This window comes from Cariama cristata, unplaced genomic scaffold (genome assembly GCF_000690535.1).
Source record: "Cariama cristata isolate BGI_N322 unplaced genomic scaffold, ASM69053v1 scaffold12285, whole genome shotgun sequence".
NCBI lineage: Eukaryota > Metazoa > Chordata > Aves > Cariamiformes > Cariamidae > Cariama > Cariama cristata.
The window spans coordinates 1-18,383 of record NW_009618199.1 but is presented as its reverse complement, the minus strand read 5'-3'; the positions used below and the strand labels follow the sequence as shown (position 1 = coordinate 18,383).

Here is an 18,383-nt window from a genome sequence, read left to right as displayed (position 1 = left end):
AAGGAAGAGGAAAAACTCAATTAGCAAGTATTTTTTGCCTATTTTCCTTGTTCCTTTGTTTAAAAGACCTTCTTTTAATTAAAAAAAAGTTACTATGAAAAAAAGAACACCCCCCCCCTTTTTTTTTGATCACATCTGATGATCCTGATCACTCCAGTTGAGGTAACTGATCAGCAGTTACCTCAAAGCATCTACTGACAAGTTTAGTCTGTCAGACAAGATTCGTTCATATTATTCATCCAGAAAGTCTTGGGTTTATAGCAGTTCCAGAGTAAAATAAACCTATACTGGCAGCATATTTTTAGTCTATATATCTACAGCTACATGAGTCTTTTATGAGTAAGGAAACATCTCCAAAAAATGTAACTTAACCAGTATTGTTATTCTGGGAAATATTTCTAGTGCTCTAATTCTAAATGCTAGTACAGCTATTGCCTGACAGTTTACTCTGCAGCATATGGTTTATGTCAATATGTTTCTAAAAAATAAAACAAGCAGAGAGTCCAGTTTTCAGTTCACTCTACAGGAAGTAATCGCAACTCCACTGGAAATTGTGTATCAATTGTTGCATTTATCTAGCAGGTATAACTACATGCATTAAATATTTTGGCTGGTAATATAGTTTTAAAAGACATCATTTTCATTTAGATTGACCACAGATACATTTACTTAAATCAATTGGTTTATAGCAAAGACACAGTGGATGTATTTATCTACAAATTGAAGTTCGGCTTCTATAACTGCAAGTGAGGAACATTGGCTTTTTCTGCTTTACTAGCTTTATCTTTAATCACACTTACAGAGAGCCCTTAATGCGTTGTGAGATCCAATAATTGAAGTGGTAAGGTTAATGGGGCATCTTGTTATGCTACATGTTTTTATTGCAAATAATTTTATATATTAAATGCATGAAAACTTTGCCATGGGAAAGGGAGACAAGAATTTGAGTGGCTAAAGAAGGTGAGTCCTAATAGCTGGTTGCAAAAATAAAGTTTAAGAACAATGAGAGCAGCTGCCTTTAGAGAATGACAAAATCGTAAGATACAATCAGTATCTGAACTGTAGTGGTGAAATATTTTGTCTAGCAATGGCAGATCTGAGGGAGTTAAAATAACTTTAAAAAACGCACATGTGATTATCTTAATTCATCCTATAAAAGCCAGGACATACTAATTGCTATTCAGTATCTTTTATGTATGTGACTGTACCTGCCATACTCAGATCTTCTGATCACCTCTCTGGCCATAGAGATGCTGAGCATTGCCTCCACTTTCAGTGTAGAAATACAGTACAGAGATGTTTTTATACAGAATAAGAACTGTGGTCTAGACCATTCCCTGTCAGGATAATTTCTGAGATAGGTTTTTGACTAAGTGGCCATTTGGTAAAGGCATAAGGTTATTTTCTCAAGCAGTCACCATGCTCTCACAGGATATTTCCAGTGGTGGTACAGTATGGAGAATTTTCTATGTCAGTGGTTGTTCTTATAATGCATCAAATGGGGCACTGCGAGAAATGCACATGTAATCCTCAGGACACACAACACTCCTCATTACCCCAGCTGAAGAGGCAGTAGTTGCCTTACCACAGCCAGGGAAAGGCTCTGGTTCCCTCCCTGCCACCAGTACTGGTTATCTGTTTATTGCAAAACATGTGATTTAAAGCCTGAATTTGCTTGCTGTGCTCTCCAATGTTCAGAGAATTGAAGAAACTGTGCTGCTTGATAAGCAGCATGTACTGTGCTTTTGTACAGTACTTATTGTCAATAAAATGTAATTTGGCTAAAACAAAAATACTGATTGTCAATAAAGTACAAATCAGCTAAAACAAAAGGCGTATTTCTGACAAAAACTTCCACAGCTGTAGAGGCAGTAGAAGTGATCCAGAAAATACTGACATTATTAAAACGGCAGGTTTAATTATTTTTTCTTAATATCCAAACTCTCGTGTTCAAACTTTCAAACAGAATGGCAGCATGAGCAGTAGGCATTTGTAATGTTTGTAATTTGTTATCAGCTGAAAGCTGTATTAAAGAACATTAACTAAACATGTTTCTGCTACTGCGCTTCTACCAAACATGCACTCCTACACATGCTGAAATCTGTACAGCAAACCTGGTGTGAAAAAGGCTGCCACAGAAACCCTCCTGTGTGTACTGAGTACCTTTCTTCATCGTTTGTACATAGAATAGACAGAAGTGTGTCTTTTAACAGCCAGATCGTTCATCCCCAGGACATAAGCAATTCCATGGGATATGATGAAACTTATTTTAAAAAATAAAGACATAACTAAATGTAGCATGTAATCATTTAGATTGAGACTGGAGGAAAAATGGTCCTGTTCAATGAAATGTACAGGACACTTTTAGGAGACCAGAATATAACTTTTGGGATTGTTAAACAAAGAGAGAAATAAAACTGACATGAATTCTCTCATTTTTCATTAGAATTTTGAATTTCCAGCAACCTCCAGGATGTTCATTTTGTACTTTACCAAAGTGCCATATGCAAAGCTAAAGAAATAGCAGGAGGTTTGGGGTTTGATGTAACTCCCAGAGTTAGCCCAAATCCGCAAGTGTGCAATGTATATAGAGAAAAACTGTTCACACAGTCTTACTTAAAGCTGCTTAACAGCTTAAAATGATAAAAAGTCCTTAACACAATTTAAGAACTTAAACCACTTAAATGGTTTGAAGCAGCTTGTGAGTTTGAGGAGTTTTGTTGGGGGTGGGAGAGGCATCTCTGCTGGGCTGCTGCCCTGGGGACAGAGTCAGCAGGCTCCCACACGGTATGTCCCGGCAAAGGGGCCCTTTTGGAGGTGATGTGATGGAGAAGATGGAAGAGTTTTCTACATATTTTTGTATAGTATTGTGTATATGCCCAGATTGCTTTGCTTTAAATAGTGTTGCAGGGAATCTTACAGGGATATGAGGTGTAAGCAGTGGCATCCCCAAAGTCATAGAATAGAATCATAGAATCATTTAGGTTGGAAAAGAGCTTTAAGATCATCAAGTCCGACTGTTAACCTAGCACTGCCAAGCCCACCACTAAACCGTGTCCCTAAGCACCACATCTACACATCTTTTAAATACCTCCAGGGATGGTGACTCAGCCCCTTTCCTGGGAAGCCTGTTCCAATGCTTGACAACCCTCTTGGTGAAGAAATTCTTCCTAACATTCAATCTAAACCTCCCCTGGTGCAATCAAGAGACACTGATCTGTTTCCTGCATCTGCTTAGACTCAGATGTATTTACTCTGGTCTTTAAATAACCTATTGCTACTCTTTAGGAGCTTTTTCTCAGTCCTGTAGAAGTGTCTATTTTGTCTATGACAAGTCTTCAGCTGTGGAAAACAGCTTCAGCTGATGGGCCAAGGGAAGGCTCCTCAGGAGCATTGTGAAGAAAACTTCTGCAAGAGCTGCAAGGCAAAATGTTTTGCTTTTGTGGCTTCAGGAGTTGGAGGCAGGTGGGAGGTGGCATGAGTGGGCCTTTCAGATGTTTTGAGGAGGATTTTTTTCTCTGAAAGATTGTTTTTGGGAAAAAGAAATGGGGGCGGGGAGGCAAGGAGGGTTGCTTTAGTTTGATCTCAAACAGCGTTAGTCAGTTGGTCATATCAGAAGCACATTGTTGTTATTATGTGAAGTTGTACATTTATAAAACATAAAATAAACCTTTATTTATGAGATTCGGTTTGGTCCCTACTACTGCATGTGGTGGTCAATGGCTGAATATGTGTTTGCATGTGTGTATGCTCAGATGAAAAAAATGGTGGCACTGCACAGAAGCGATACTTGAGAACAAAGGAAGGAGGCACAGGAATGAACATCTGAAGGTGGAAAACAGCTAGGATGCTTCTTCTGATGGCAGTGATGCCACCTTAAATATTTTGAAACTTGGCCTGGCTTTCATTGATGTAGGCAGTGATTTACACCTTTCTGTGCAGAAAAAGCTGTAAACCAGGAGTGAATTATATTCTGTACGATTTGAAAATAAATGGTGCATTCACAGCCACTCATGTTGAGGCCCATTTACACTTCCAGAGTGGTATGATGAGCAAATGAAAGTTAGGCCTGTGTGTGAATGAAAAATGCCTGTTTTACCACAGGCTGTGAAAAGAGAGCAAGAGAGAGACTTAGTGGAAATTGGAAGCGAGACTTTTGTTTGTTTAAAACAATAGTATTGATTTGGACTCAGATGGAGTATTGGTGTAACTGCAAACTAATTCCACTGAATTCTGCAAGGTATTTCTGGTGATGCTGATGGGCTGGAAGTTTATATTTATAATCTCAGTTTTTCCTCTACTGTAGTAAGTCTTTATTGCACTACATTCTTCTGCAAACTTGGCATTGTGACATTTAGCATGAATGTTATCTGTGCAAAAAAAAAAAAAAATCTTTACTGGGGTGAAAAAGAGCTCCAGTATAGCTAAATTCATATGATCTCAATACTATTAAATTGCTCCTTGGTTTTCTTTTATGATGGGGAAAGAGATATGCAAATGTTACTTGGTGAGGGCAAGTGCTTTCTGACTAATGATAGACATGGAAAGAAACCATTTAATGAATGAAATCTTGGTAATGTACTACGTAATACTAATATCTCAATATTGCTTGAATTTCAGAACATTTCAAGATCTGTCCAAACAAATGGATATATCTTACGGTACAGTCAGAGATTCAGCAGTGTATGAATACTTTAAAGCAAAAGGGACCAACCCTTTGGAGCAGGATAACACATTTGCTGAACTGTGGAGGACTATCAGTAAGAATAATGGGGCGGATAATTGTGTATCGAACCCTTCTGAAGGAATCAGGAAGGTAAGACTGGATCACAGGGGGTTTAATTTAATTTTTGTGCTGTATCAATGTTGATTGCATGGAGTTAATAATGTTAAGTCACAGGAGAGATATTACATAGTCATTAAAAAAAAATAAAACTCCTTATCTAAAGTTCCTTTTAGTAACTTGGTGGCAGGTAAAAATCATATTTTGGGGTCATGGTTTTGAATTTAAGTACGTTAGCTCTGCCTAAGTATTCAGTATATAGGTCCTTCTTTGGATCTGGCCATAAGGTTTCTCAGTTTCTTTGAATGTCATTCTTTAGATTATCCAGGTACTGACTGTTGTCCTTTGCTCATTTGAGTATATTTTGTTTTTCTGAGTCAGTGGATCGAACTTATTGGAAATCCAAGCAGGAATAGAAGGATTCACTGAACATACACTAATTTCTCTTAGAACAGAAATTTAATGCAAAATTTTCTTTGTTTATTCCAAACTTTAAAAAAATGCATATACTCTTGCACGTCACTGTGCTTTCACCTAACTTTTATTTCTCCCAGACATGACTATACATTTTTTTGGTGAAACTGAGCATTAATGTGGGATTCAAGTTCTGATATATAACAGCTTGGAATCCTACATCCCTCTGATAAGTCCTGTGATAAACAGCCCTGGTTCAGATCATGCAAATACAAACATCCACACTTTCTCACTCTTAGTCTGCCTCTCTTGTCTGCTTCCCACCTTGTAGCTCAGCAAAACTACATAGTAAATAACATCAAACCACGTGCGTCCAGGGGTTCATTACGGTAGAAGGGATGCAGACATGGTAAAAGCATAATGTGCTGCTCCTTTACTGAAAATTGTCGCCTTTATTTGTCAATTGATTTTTTTCATAAAACAAGCTAACAGCTGTTATTAACGTAGTGATTGTTTGATCAGAGTTACTCTGTTGTCAGTGAAACACTGATTCTGAATAAATATACCACTAGTTCTTTATGCTTTTGTAAGTGGGAAATAACTAAATGTTTGCAGCTTGGGTTTCTTTTTTTTTACCTGAATCTTTGAAACTTTTTCTGAACCGTCAGAGGGAAAGCATCCAAAATTTACTAGTTTCTACAGTGCCATAAGGGGGTGAACACAGTAACACAGGTCATCCCATTTCCCACATCAAAGTCCTTTAACATAAGATTCCCAATTGTTTGTGTGACTTTTGGACAGAATCCTTATACAAACACTCTTGTGTCTTCTCAGCACAAGAGTATTTAGTCAATAGTTTTGGTTCACCCTGCCTTTTCTCCCATCTCCCAGCTGAGCTTTCCTGAAGCCCCCTGCTCTTGGCTCAAATAGCCTTTGTTCCTTGGTACAAGGCAGAGCTCTGGCAATAGCAAAGTCTGCAGTGTCTTGACTTTTTTTTTTTTTATCTGCTCAGCACTTTATGAAAATGAGGCCTCTATTTTAAGACACTTTGTTAGCATTTGAAGGAGGTAGAAATAGAGACATTAAGTCCTTTTCTATGTACTCTAACATTAAAAGCAATAATAAACCAGTTTACCTTAGAAAAAAGCATAGTATTTAACTTTTTTTTCTTTTTTACCATTCTTATGTCAATGGACACTCTTTAGCCATGACATTGTAAATACTCTTATTCTGTATGCCTACTGCATACTGCCATTTATGATAGCTAGATTTGCCTAAGTCAGAAATTTATCTGTAGATTGGCAGGCTGTTCAGAATAACCAATTATATTGTTTGGATGGAGCTGGCAGCTCCATCTTATCTATGTGATAATAACTTTTCATATTAGGTTTGATTTCAATATTGTACAGTGATTTTTATCTAACTTGATCAGTTCACTCAATTAACGTCAACAATAACCAAATTTACTTCAGTCCCCAAAGCTGACCAAGGCTGCTATTTGATTAGACACCTCCATAAATTTGGCTTAATATTTAATAATATTGTCAACTAAACTCTTGTGTCTGTAGTTTAAATGTCACTCTTCCTAGCTCATTGATCTCTTTGAATAAACAGACAAATTTTCCATGTCAAGTATTACAGCTAGAAATTCTATTTTTTCTAAAGGAGAACTGATATCAGCCAAGGAGATGGGACTTTCCATCTGTAAACACGTACTGCTGCATGAAAGAGATGTAAACGTGCCTTAAAAATTTATTTTATAGGAAATGTGAAATCTAACTCTCTCTAGCATAAAAAGATCCCTAGAACATTTTTCTGAATGGGGACTTGCCCGATACAATGCAAAAAAAATCTCTACTAGCCTTTCTCCTCTCCTTCCCCTTTCCATTTTCTTCAGACAGCATCACAGTTCAGCTGCAGTTACAACAGAACAATGCCACTTCAATGCAAAACAGGAGAGTGCTGCTTATTTATGGTACAGGCAGGTATTTCAGATGTTTGTCTCTGTTCCATTTCCCAGAGATTTTCCTACTCCCTTTGACTGCCTAAAAACAAAAGCATAATAGTGGAAGAAAGTCCTGAGAGCTTTTGTGGCTTTTGGTTGCCATGGCAGAGGTCTCTTTTCAGACACAGGACAGTCTCTGTAGCCCCAGTGACCATCTCCCATTGTCAAGGCACAGCTTTTGCAACACTGGTAGAGCCATAGAAAGGGCATTAATGCACTGCAAAGTCACATCAGCAATGGAAGGACGTTTCAGAGCCAGGGGAGCAAGTTGCTTTTGCTGTACTCCCAAGGCAGTTGAAAGTGGTCATTGCAGATGGAAAACATCCTCCTATTCATAAATGTCTCTGCATAGCGTAAGAGGAGGTTACCAGACAAATTACCAGTCCATACAAGATGCTATTTTGCCACTTGGGTTTTCTGGTACTAAGACAGATGGCGATTGACTAATGCTGTCGTATGGAAAGTTTCTTTCTGGGTCAAGCTACAGCCAGGATCCCCAAGAAGCATGCAGTGGGTAGCTCCTGCTGTCTTACCCCAGGTGGACATTGGTACTGAAATTGCACGCGTTTCTAAGCCATTTGTAAATTTCAGCAAACTGCATAATACCCAGTGGCAATCAGTTCTTCAGGGTATTTAATAATTACCACAACATATGTAATAATCTATGGCTTTTTTCATTTTGGGCAGCCATTTTTGCTTTGAAAGAATGAAATAATATGATAGCTATGTGATCCTATGTATATCTTTTATATATATATATACACATAGAAGAATTAAATTGTTATTGTTGTATTTTTTACAAGCTTTGCTTTGGTGGAGATTGTTTGCTCCCCGTCCAACCAATTTGGTGCCAAAATTTCTCTGAATCCTTTCTTTTCTTACTGTGTATCACTTTTGATGAAAAGTGATCAACACCAAGTACAGTACCAAATGTGAATGTATCGTTGATTTAGGCAATGGCACAATAAGAGTTTATTCCTTCCCCTTTTTGCTTCCTTCAAAAAGTTTCTCTTTTCTCTCTCCTAACGAACACTAAACATTAAATTAGAGTGTTTCTTGTTGAACAGTCACCTTTGTTCATTTTTATTTTAGGACTAAAAGTAATTTAAAAGTTCAATGAATAGGATTTTTTTTAAACTAATCTTTGCAATCATTTATTGTCCACAATGAATTTTACATTGTGAATTGTGGTTGCTTATCCATACGTTTTCATGGGTCCTCATAAATTTCTCCATTTCTTGACACACCAGCCTGTGGAGTAAAAGCCTGAATATATTACATCCCTTAGTGGCTCCTTAATTATACTACTTTTTAAATCATTTGAACAGGATTAAATGACATGTTTTCTTTTCATTAGAACTGTGTTGCTTCTCTTAAAGCACTTTATTATAGATAATAAATGTTATCCAAGCCAGTTTTGAACTAATCCACTAATGCCAACGTGAAGGTCATTTTTCGATATTTCTGTGGTACCAGCCATATAATGGCATCAGCTACAGTGACACTTTGTTCTGTCAGGAAAATTAATGAAGAATGTCATATTATTCTGGCACTTCTGTTTTTAGTATGGTAGATTCTTCATAAGTTTCAGATAAATCACAGACATACCAGTGATTAATCTGAAATTCATCTTTTTTCAAGTTGTTATTATTTCTTACCATGCTTTCTTTGAAAAACTATCATATTGCCATCAGTAAGCCAGGATCCTTTGAACAATATTCTTTCATCTCCTTCTATGTTGAAGAGTGACTTTACGAGGTTGCTTACTGCTTTTCTGAAGTATTACTATTCTCTTTCTGGTCCTTCTTATATCTAGGAAGCATTCTTCCCTGGCCTTTTAATTTTTTATGATTGTAAATAAGAAATATTTTTAATATAAGATTTGCCTAGGGAGGTCTTTTTTTCTTAAATCTGTTTTCTTAAACCTCTTCAACCAAAGATAAATCTGGTGTCTTTGGTGTAAACCACCATAGCAGTTCCACCTGGGTGGAATAAATGAGTGCTGCTTTAGCTGAATTTCTGTTAACAAGGTTTTTGAAAGTTTAACAGAGCTATTTTTGTTTTGTTCTGCAATATGCCTGCATGCTGAGAGTCGCAGTAAGGCCATAGCAAAGGAGCAAAATATGAAAGCCAATTAAAAGTCTAAAGTATAAATTTTAGTTTATTAGTCTGTGTTTCATTTCAGTCATACTTCATTCAAGCTATCTCACCTATTCTCAGCTGGCATTTGCCACATTCCCTTTTACCATCTCTCTCTCTCTCTTATCTTTGCAATGATGTCTGATCACTGGAACATTTTTAAGGGCCCTAAAAACATAAAATGCAGGCTTTAGGTGGCCGAGCTGTGAATGCAAGAGCCTGAGGATACGGATCCTTGCTGTATTGGGATCAGGACTTGGTTGCATGGGTACATATGTCTGTGTCATATGCAACTAAGGAGCCTTGGTATGTTTCCTGCTCATACATCCCATGGGTCAATGCCAGATGTAATTCTTAGTCTTCCTACCTCCAGTATCCCTCTGGTCTGGAAGCTAAGGGTTATGCACATATGCACCCATGCATTCTTTCATGTGACAAAAATTAAAAGTTTACACTACTTTTTAAAAGTTTTGGTTTGATTTTTCATTGAAAATAAGTGCCAGTTTGATTTTATTTGGCTTTTACTGCTTGCCTAGTGAAGGTATAGAAAAAGTAAACATACCTCAAACACACATGTATGTGTGTGGTTGTGTGTCTTGTACATACATTTTTCAAAGTTTGTCAGTTTTTCTTTAAATTGAACAAATGATACTGCTTAGCTGTCACAACAGATATTAACAGGGATGTAAAGGATGATGAATTTAGACAGCAACTAAACATTTAGTCATAAGGAAGCTTTCCATGCAATGAACACACTGATAGTACAAGGTCTCTGTTCCTCAGAGAAGAAAATTATGCAAGTGGAAGAAGTTTTGGAATAGACAAATCTTCCCTTTGGAAAAAGGGATCTTGGGAGATTCTACTTTTTTGCAATCAGAGAGGGGAAACAGTCTTACATCCAGTATTTCTGGGACCTGAGAAGTATGCATAACTAAGAGTTTAAAACTCAGATTCCAGTTTATGCTAAAATGATCAGGCTGTCAGAAAGTAATGCTCTACAGATATGATGGTACTTGATAGAATGTTTTATGTAGTAAAAAACATAAAATTGATATGAAGAGACCTGGTAGTCTTTGTTTATTGACGACTCACAGTTGTAGGACATAACTTAGGATAGCAAAATTGCAAATGCAATAGAAGTAGACCTTTTCAAAAGATCTGCTGTCTAACATTGAAAGTCAGTGTATAAAGCTCTTCTATATAAAATAATATACAGAAAACATACAGAAAATTGGGGCTTGAAAAGTAGAATCAATAATGTGATTTTTCTCTAGCCATTGAAATCGAATATTTGAGGAAGATTGTGTTCCTCAAGTATTACTAAGAAAAAGATGAGGAATGTATGACGTTGTCAATGTTCTTTTCTAAATTGTAAATTTGAAAAGATGATTTATACAGCAATTCCAAAACAACTAAAAGATACAGCTCTTTAAAACAAACAAACAAACAAAAACTGGAAAAATGCAAGACAGATTTTAGCACAGTGATTTAGGCCAAATCTTTTCTGGGTCTCCTCTTTCTGTACATCCATCAAGCAAGTTTTTTGTTCTCTAATAACATGGATTTTGAATAAATTCTGTGTACAGCAACAAGTGCTGTTGTTGTTGGTCCCATGAGTACATATTTCTACGCGCTTGAACTTGGGCAATTTTCTATCAGAGGTAGCAAAAGCCTATGTACTATTTACCGTAGAACTTATTTGCCTGATATGTGCAAAAATAGAGGTTTTGATGGTCCTTCCCTGCCAGGAACACCAATGTGACTAATGTCCATTGCCTGTTGTCCCTAACCAGGTAGGAGGCCTATCAGCGCCATTGCAGATGTGAAAGCATAAAATGTGAATTGTTAAAGCCCATCACAGAAGAGCAGAGGGCAAGATGCAGAGATTTGCTGCTAACAACCCAGTTAGTTATGGGTACATGCTCATTCAGAAAACACCTTTGAAAAGCACATTTTAGGCTTCCAAGAATGTAGGTTGCTGGCTGAATATAGGCTAGATGCCTTGAGGAATCACTCCCTTGCCATCCTTAATTCTTTATGCATCCTTGTGTTGATATCTTATGAAGCCTTTTCTGGCTGTTGCATGTATTAAAGAGCAATTTGTTTGTTCTTTCCTCCTTTGTGCCACCATTACCGGTTTAGGTAGACAGTCAGGTATAGTATTATGATGCAGATGTGGAAGTCTTCTCTGGTCTGGTTTCATACAGTGACATTGAAGTGAGAGATATTTTTATGAACATGCTAGTTTAATAAGTTGTGTCAGCTAAATCAATGTATGATTTTAACAGTAGAGTCCTATGGCTCCTATTTGAATAACTCCTGTAAGGCCCATACTGTAGTTAAGATTTTAATGATGTTTTGTACTAGTATAGCAGTAGTTGTCTGAGGCTGTATTCATTAATTACTGTTACTCTGAACTGACCAGGGAGGTGGCAAAGGAGAAAGTGGGGACAAACCCACAACAGTGGCATGGTTTTAACAAAAAATTATTTTCAAAGTGGTCAGTACAGGCTCATTTAAATCTTACCAAAGAGGAAGGTTATAACATTTTTACTCTGGTTTAAGTCAGAAGCAAATTAATTTGGGGATCTTTGATTGTCTTGATGCAGATAAAAGGGAAGGGGGGGGAGAGAGGTGAATTGTGGCAAGTAGCTTACAGAAAATCCAGACAACATACTTTTAATCATTGTTTCCCTGGATTCTACCCACTAGAATATAACTCACCCATTTGATTTATGGTCATGTTTAAGCAACTGTTAGGGACTTGAGAAAGCTATGTTTTATATCAAAGCATGGTGAAGTAAAATTAGCTTAATTGCTCAACTGAGGAACCCAACATAACCACCAAGGGAGTCTTACAGGCTTACAGGCAAATTCAAAACTGAGCTTGCACAAAAATGGAAAATATCATAGAATCATAGAATCGTTTAGCTTGCAAAACACCTTTAAGATCATCAAGTCCAACAGTTAACTCAGCACTGCCAAGTCCACCACTAAACCATGTCCCTAAGCACCACATCTATACATCTTTTAAATACCTCCAGGGATGACGACCCCAACACTTCCCTCGGCAGCCTGTGCCAATGCTTGACAACCCTGTTGGTGAAGAAATTCTTCCTAATATCCAATCTGAACCTCCCCTGGCACAACCTGAGGCCATTTTCTCTTATCCTATCACTTGTTACTTGGGAGAAGAGACTGACCCCCACCTTGCTACAGCCTCCTTTCAGGTAGTTGTAGAGAGCAATCAGGTCTCCCCTCAGCTTCCTTTCCTCCAGGCTGAACAACCCCAGATCCCTCAGCTGCTCCCCATCAGACTTGTGCTCCAGACCCTTCACCACCTTCGTTGCCCTTCTCTGGACACGCTCCAGCACCTCAAGGTCTTTCTTGTAGCGAGGGGCCCAAAACTGAACACAGGATTTGAGGTACAGCCTCACCAGTACTGAGTACAGGGGGACGATCACTGCCCTGCTCCTGCTGGGCACACTGTTTCTGATACAAGCCAGGACGCTGTTGGCCTTCTTGGCCACATGGGCACACTGCTGAGTCACATTCAGCTGGCTGTCACCCAACACCTCCAGGTCCTTTTCCACCGGGCAGCTTTCCAGCTGCCCTTCCCCAAGCTCGTAGCATTGCTTGGGGTTGTTGTGACCCAAGTGCAGAAGGATGAGCTAATTCTGTGCCAGAGCCACAGCCATTTGCTAGGGGAGCTTGGTGATTCAGTTCTCATAACGAAATATATGCAGGACTTCAGCTCCCTGCCTTGCTTTGTTCTGACCTAAAGAAAGATCTGAAATCACCCGAAGCTTAAAAAAAAAGTAAGTCTTGGAAGTCTGCAATCGTGACTACTCATTTATTTGCATTAGATGTTCCAGTCCATCTGTTCCGTTGTGCTCTGTATGTTCACTAGAGACTTAAAAGCATACTACTTAAATTTATTAGGAAACCAATGATTACTTTAACCAAACAAAATGATGACTTTTTTCTTTACTGAATCCCTATCCAGAGATGTTACTTACATCTTATGTTAAGTAAGGTGATTTACATTCATCATATGCACTGTGTGCAGGCATTGGTCTGAATCCCAACTAAGGCTGACATTTAAGGACTTCTGCGTGGGTGTGTGCTAAAATAAAACAATATTTGGCCCAAAACTGAGACAATAGGAGATGCTGGTGACTCTTACCTGTCAAAACCAGATGGAACTCTTTAAGCTCAGAGCATGCCTTTTGTTATAGGACTAACATAGCTCTCAGAAGGGGTTTTGTTTATTTACATGTTTATATGAGGAAAGCTGCAAAGTTACCATTTTGGTGACTGTGATGACTAGGAAGCACCACTTAGTGCTCATACTGTACCCGTCTAGTTACATGAATGTATGGAACCAGTCTTACTCCATGTCTCCTATAAAACATACATCACATTTCATCAGCTAAGGCAATAGCTTTCATTTATAATTAATAACCTATTATGTAAGCCTTTCCTCCACTTACAGTTGGCTATGTTATCCTATGTATTCCTATTAAAAATGGAAGACATTTTAGTGAGGTTTGAAGTGGATGACGTACTGCTGGGAGGCAAGAGTATTAGAAATGTACTAAGATGTTGGAGGTCTACAGATAAATTGTGACCTAACAAACCTCAGGGTTTGTTTATTTGTTTGCTTGGGTTTTATCCTACCTAGAAATGTAGTTTAGATTGTGTTGCGTTCATGCTGTATTTACAGGCAAAGAAAGGAAACTATGCTTTCCTGTGGGATGTGACGGTGGTGGAATATGCCGCATTGACAGATGATGAATGCTCTGTGACAGTCATTGGAAACAGCATCAGCAGCAAAGGATATGGGATAGCACTCCAGCATGGAAGCCCCTACAGGGATCTTTTCTCCCAGAGGTAAACTGAAACAAAGCTCATTTTATAGGATTTCTCTCTACAACCAGCAACCATTTGCAGTTCACTTTAATTTTGGCAATTATTGAATAAAGGGTAGTGAATAAGTGACAGCAGAGAGGTTATGAGTTCAGGCTTCAACAAAGCTGCTACTTCTGCTCCATGTGCATCTGCTTAGGGAGGGGACTGGAGGTGGTGTGTGACCTGACACCTCCAGGCAGCACTGCCTCTGGCAGAGAAAGGACTGATGTCCTCAGAGCTTTGTATGAGCTAGGGGACAGATTGAAGAGAGATCTTTGATTCATGCTACGTTTTGCAGGCTATGAAGCAATGTGTTGCTCCCTACAGTAAGCAAGTAATAATGCCCTGGTTTATCCTTTAGGGTGGAGAGACAGGTCGAAGACTCACAATGGTACAGGAGAACAAGAATTGCTGAGTATCGCAGCGGATTGCCAAGACTATGAGACTATAAGACTATGCCATTTAGTGATCTCTGAGCTATCAGCTAGCAATATCTTTTTCATGTGAATGTGTACCTGAAATGAAGATACGCAGTTGTGCAGGCATGTGTGGCCTTAGCAGAAGGTGAGCGGGTGCTCCGCTCCAGGCAGGGAGCTGAAGCAAGATTTCCTTGTCTCGTTCCTTCTTTATAAAAAGGAGTAAAACTCCAGATGCATAACCAGAGACAAAGTTGCCTCAAGAGAAAAGACTGTTAGTAAACAGCTAAAACAGTTATCAAACCAAATCCAAAATGAATCATTCATGGAGAGAAGGCACACTTCACAAGAGACAAAACAATGATTAATTAGCCACTGTTAACACAGTAATTCAAGCGTAGAGTAACAGCATTGAAGTAAAATCCTTTTGAATAAACTGCATTTGCTGAAGTAAATGAGTTGGTCGCTGCTTAAACAGATTTGTATTAAGTGGCGCACAAATAGTAGCATGTTTAGCCTTACATGATTTGGAAATTATTGTGGGAGAGCAGCAGTGGAGTGGGTTGAGCATTTTGCTAGTGGAACCAGCTGTTGCAGCTGAATGTAGTCAGACCAGCCATGACTAACTGGAATATGGTGATTTCCCTTGGAAATGCTTCTTGCATTGCAGTGGAATTTTTAGAGTCTCTTCCTTTCCTAAGGTTGCCCAATGGAGTTTACCTGCTGCTGCGAGTAGCAAGAAATCCTGGTATAACAAGAGTTTTAGATGAAGAATTCTATGTGGTGGTGGTGGTGGGATGGCATTTTGAATTGCGGGATGGTAGATTTAAGGGTTATGTGACAAACAGAAAAGACCAAAAAACTGTGAAAAAGTATCATTGAAAGTAATATTTGCCTTTTGAAATTTCTGCAGGATCCTAGAATTGCAAGAAAGCGGAGATTTGGATGTTCTTAAACAGAAATGGTGGCCGCGGATGGGACGTTGTGACCTGAATAGCCATACCAATGCACAGACAGATGGGAAGGCACTCAAGCTTCACAGTTTTGCAGGCGTTTTCTGCATTTTAGCAATAGGCCTTCTTCTTGCATGCTTGGTGGCAGCATTGGAGTTGTGGTGGAACAGCAACCGTTGTCATCAAGAAACACCGAAAGAGGTCCATAACTTTTATTCTTATCACAATTAAAAGTAGAAAACATAAAAGAAAGAGAGTGTGAGTGGAAGTTGTGGGATTTTAGGTGTTCTCATACAATAAATTTGATTTATTTTGATTCGCCATACTAAGCTTTGCATATAACTTTTTGGGTGGTTGTTTCTAAACAAATAAAAAAAAAAACCCTAAATGTATCATTTGTGCACATGGAAGGTGCCAAACTGACCGCCCTGGAGACTAAAGTCCTCTATTTATTTATAGAGCAGATACAGCATGGGCAGCAGCAGTGCAAACTTCCCCACATTGCCCCACCAATGTGCCTCAACCCTGACCTGGAGAGACCACCTTTAGGGGTAAGAGAGTAGTTCAGAAACATGCCCTTGGCCTCTCTGCTGTGAGTGACAGGGAGGCCAGTCACGGGCACCCAGTTGTGCCACCTGTGGTAATGTCTTCTCTGATCTGAGACCCCATCCATCCTGCACAGGCTGTGCAGCTGCCAGCCAGCTGGTAGCAGTTTTCCTTCATGGCTGACCAAGGCTGAGTTTGAAGAGGTACACGACCAATTTAAAATAAACCAGCTAGCTATTAATTGAACAAGCCATATTGCCATGACACTGTTTAAATGCTTCCTTTCTTTTGAAATCAGTGTTATTTCTAAAAGTAGGAGCCTCTGAGTGAACCAACCTTCATATGACATATTTTACCTAGGAAAATACATCTGAGAATTTCTTGGTCTTGAAGTTTTCATGCACAGCAGCAAGTAATAGTTAGCAATGCTATGATAGAATAATCAGTCAGATCTGTCTTGCATGAAACCTATATTTGTTTACATAGATTAAATGTTTAACAAACTAACCTCTTGTAATTTTGGAGACACTGAGGCATTTGTAGATGCTTTCATCTTGGAACAGATGTTTGTTACAAGCAAATAATAGCGGCGAGCTGCACTATAGCTGGAAAAAAGTACATAGCCCATCAGTTCCAATCTATGTTTCTGAAGTTGCCAGGAGTACTACACTAATTGACATACCTATCACCTGTAAGCAATTCTGGCAAATGGGATCTGAAGATATATGTTGCAGTCTGTAATGTCGTGAAATATTTATCAGTAAGATTCCATTCTTCTGAGTTCCTGCTTCTCCCATTTGAATTCATCCATCAAATGCTCGGTGATAAACATCTGTACCATGTTTGTGGGACAAAGCTGCAAAGTCACTTGCCTGTGGCTCCACAACACACAATAGCGAAAGGGAAGTTTTGGTAAAAGGAAGCATGTCTCTGCTTTGCACAATGCAGCACTCCAAAAGCAGGCACAGGGAGAGCACGAGGAGGTATTCTTGCTTATAAAGAAGCTTTCATATGAAGAGAAATGCATATTTAATTGCTCTTTGGTTAAATACTGTAGCACTTTGCCCTGCTGCCTTGTAGAAGTCACTCCTGCTGTAACCCCAAAGGCCCCACCCCAGGTTAGCATTGCGAAGGCCTAAACCCCAGCAGTAGAGGGTTCACTGCCCACTGTGGAGGCCTGGCAGGGCAAGGGCAGGGACGTTGTCAGCAGTGTCCCCATGCTGCGTGTGCACAAGCATTTGTCTTGCCATGCTCTGCAGTCCATTCCCCTCTCCACGCTCAGGGAGTCGCCTTCGTGCATCTTTGTAGAGTGAGATAAGTGTATGCCCCAAAGGCAGTTTCACATAGGTAAGGTGAAATAATTAACTCTTTTATTGCAAGGAGTTTTAAATACTCAGTTTACATCTCTGAAAAAGAATCTGTCTTCCTGAGTTTAAATATCTTCTTTTTGACCAACCCCATCATTTCTGGTTTTGTAACTGTGAGAAGCATTATTACAGATCCCTGCCTACCCCATCCCATCTTTTCTCCCCTTCCCGTCCCTCTCCTCCTCCACTTTCCTTCCAGTGTGTTCTTGATTAGGGTTGCTCTGTACATCCTCTTTTGTAGTTTCTGTGACAAAAAGCAGAATACTTTTAAGCTTCCATTTTTTAAAGTATACTGAAGTTACCCATATGGTAAAGCTGTACTTGGGAAGATCCCCTGCCTGTGGGGCTGTGTGTGCCCTTAGAGCACAGCCAGTCTGGGTTACGGGAGGCAAATTAAACTCAGGCACAGCGCACACGAAGAGGCTCAGAACAGGTCAGTGATGTGGCTGCTGCCGAGAGAGAGGAACAGAGTCAGTGGGAGCCCTGGTACAAGTAGGTGTTAAGGTTGAAGGAGAAAGTGCATGTTCCCGGGGGCAGGGCACGGGGATGAGGGCTCACAGGCTGAGCCAGCCAGGAGGAAAGTGTAAGGAGGTTATGTGAGGCAGGTAGGACAGAAGATAATGGGGAGTCCTCAAAAAGGACAGCTGGGTGCAATGAAAGGCAGGTGGCTAGAAGCACCTTTGGATCAGGTCAGAGGAGCAAAAGGGAAGGGCAACTGCTGCCCAGTGCCATGGACAGGCAGAGTCTTCAGGGATCCTCGGCTGGACCGTGCCACAGCCACGTCGTTGTTACAATCTAAGCTTTATTTCTACCCGGACTCTCTGCAGACCGGCTCGTGTAACACGTTAG

At 39.4% G+C, this 18,383-nt stretch overlaps 1 protein-coding gene across 1 annotated transcript in view; it reads left to right on the top strand.

Moving 5' to 3' along the window:
- The window catches only part of GRID1 (glutamate receptor, ionotropic, delta 1), a gene marked incomplete at its 5' end in the record, with an annotated part of 38,689 nt that extends 22,837 nt beyond the window's left edge, over nt 1-15,852 (top strand). The window contains 3 exons of the mRNA XM_009700765.1: nt 4,621-4,816; nt 14,068-14,234; nt 15,582-15,852. Of these exons, the coding sequence (XP_009699067.1) occupies nt 4,621-4,816; nt 14,068-14,234; nt 15,582-15,852 (634 nt within the window). The remainder of the gene's footprint in view (nt 1-4,620; nt 4,817-14,067; nt 14,235-15,581) is intronic.
- Nucleotides 15,853-18,383: the final 2,531 nt, after the last annotated feature.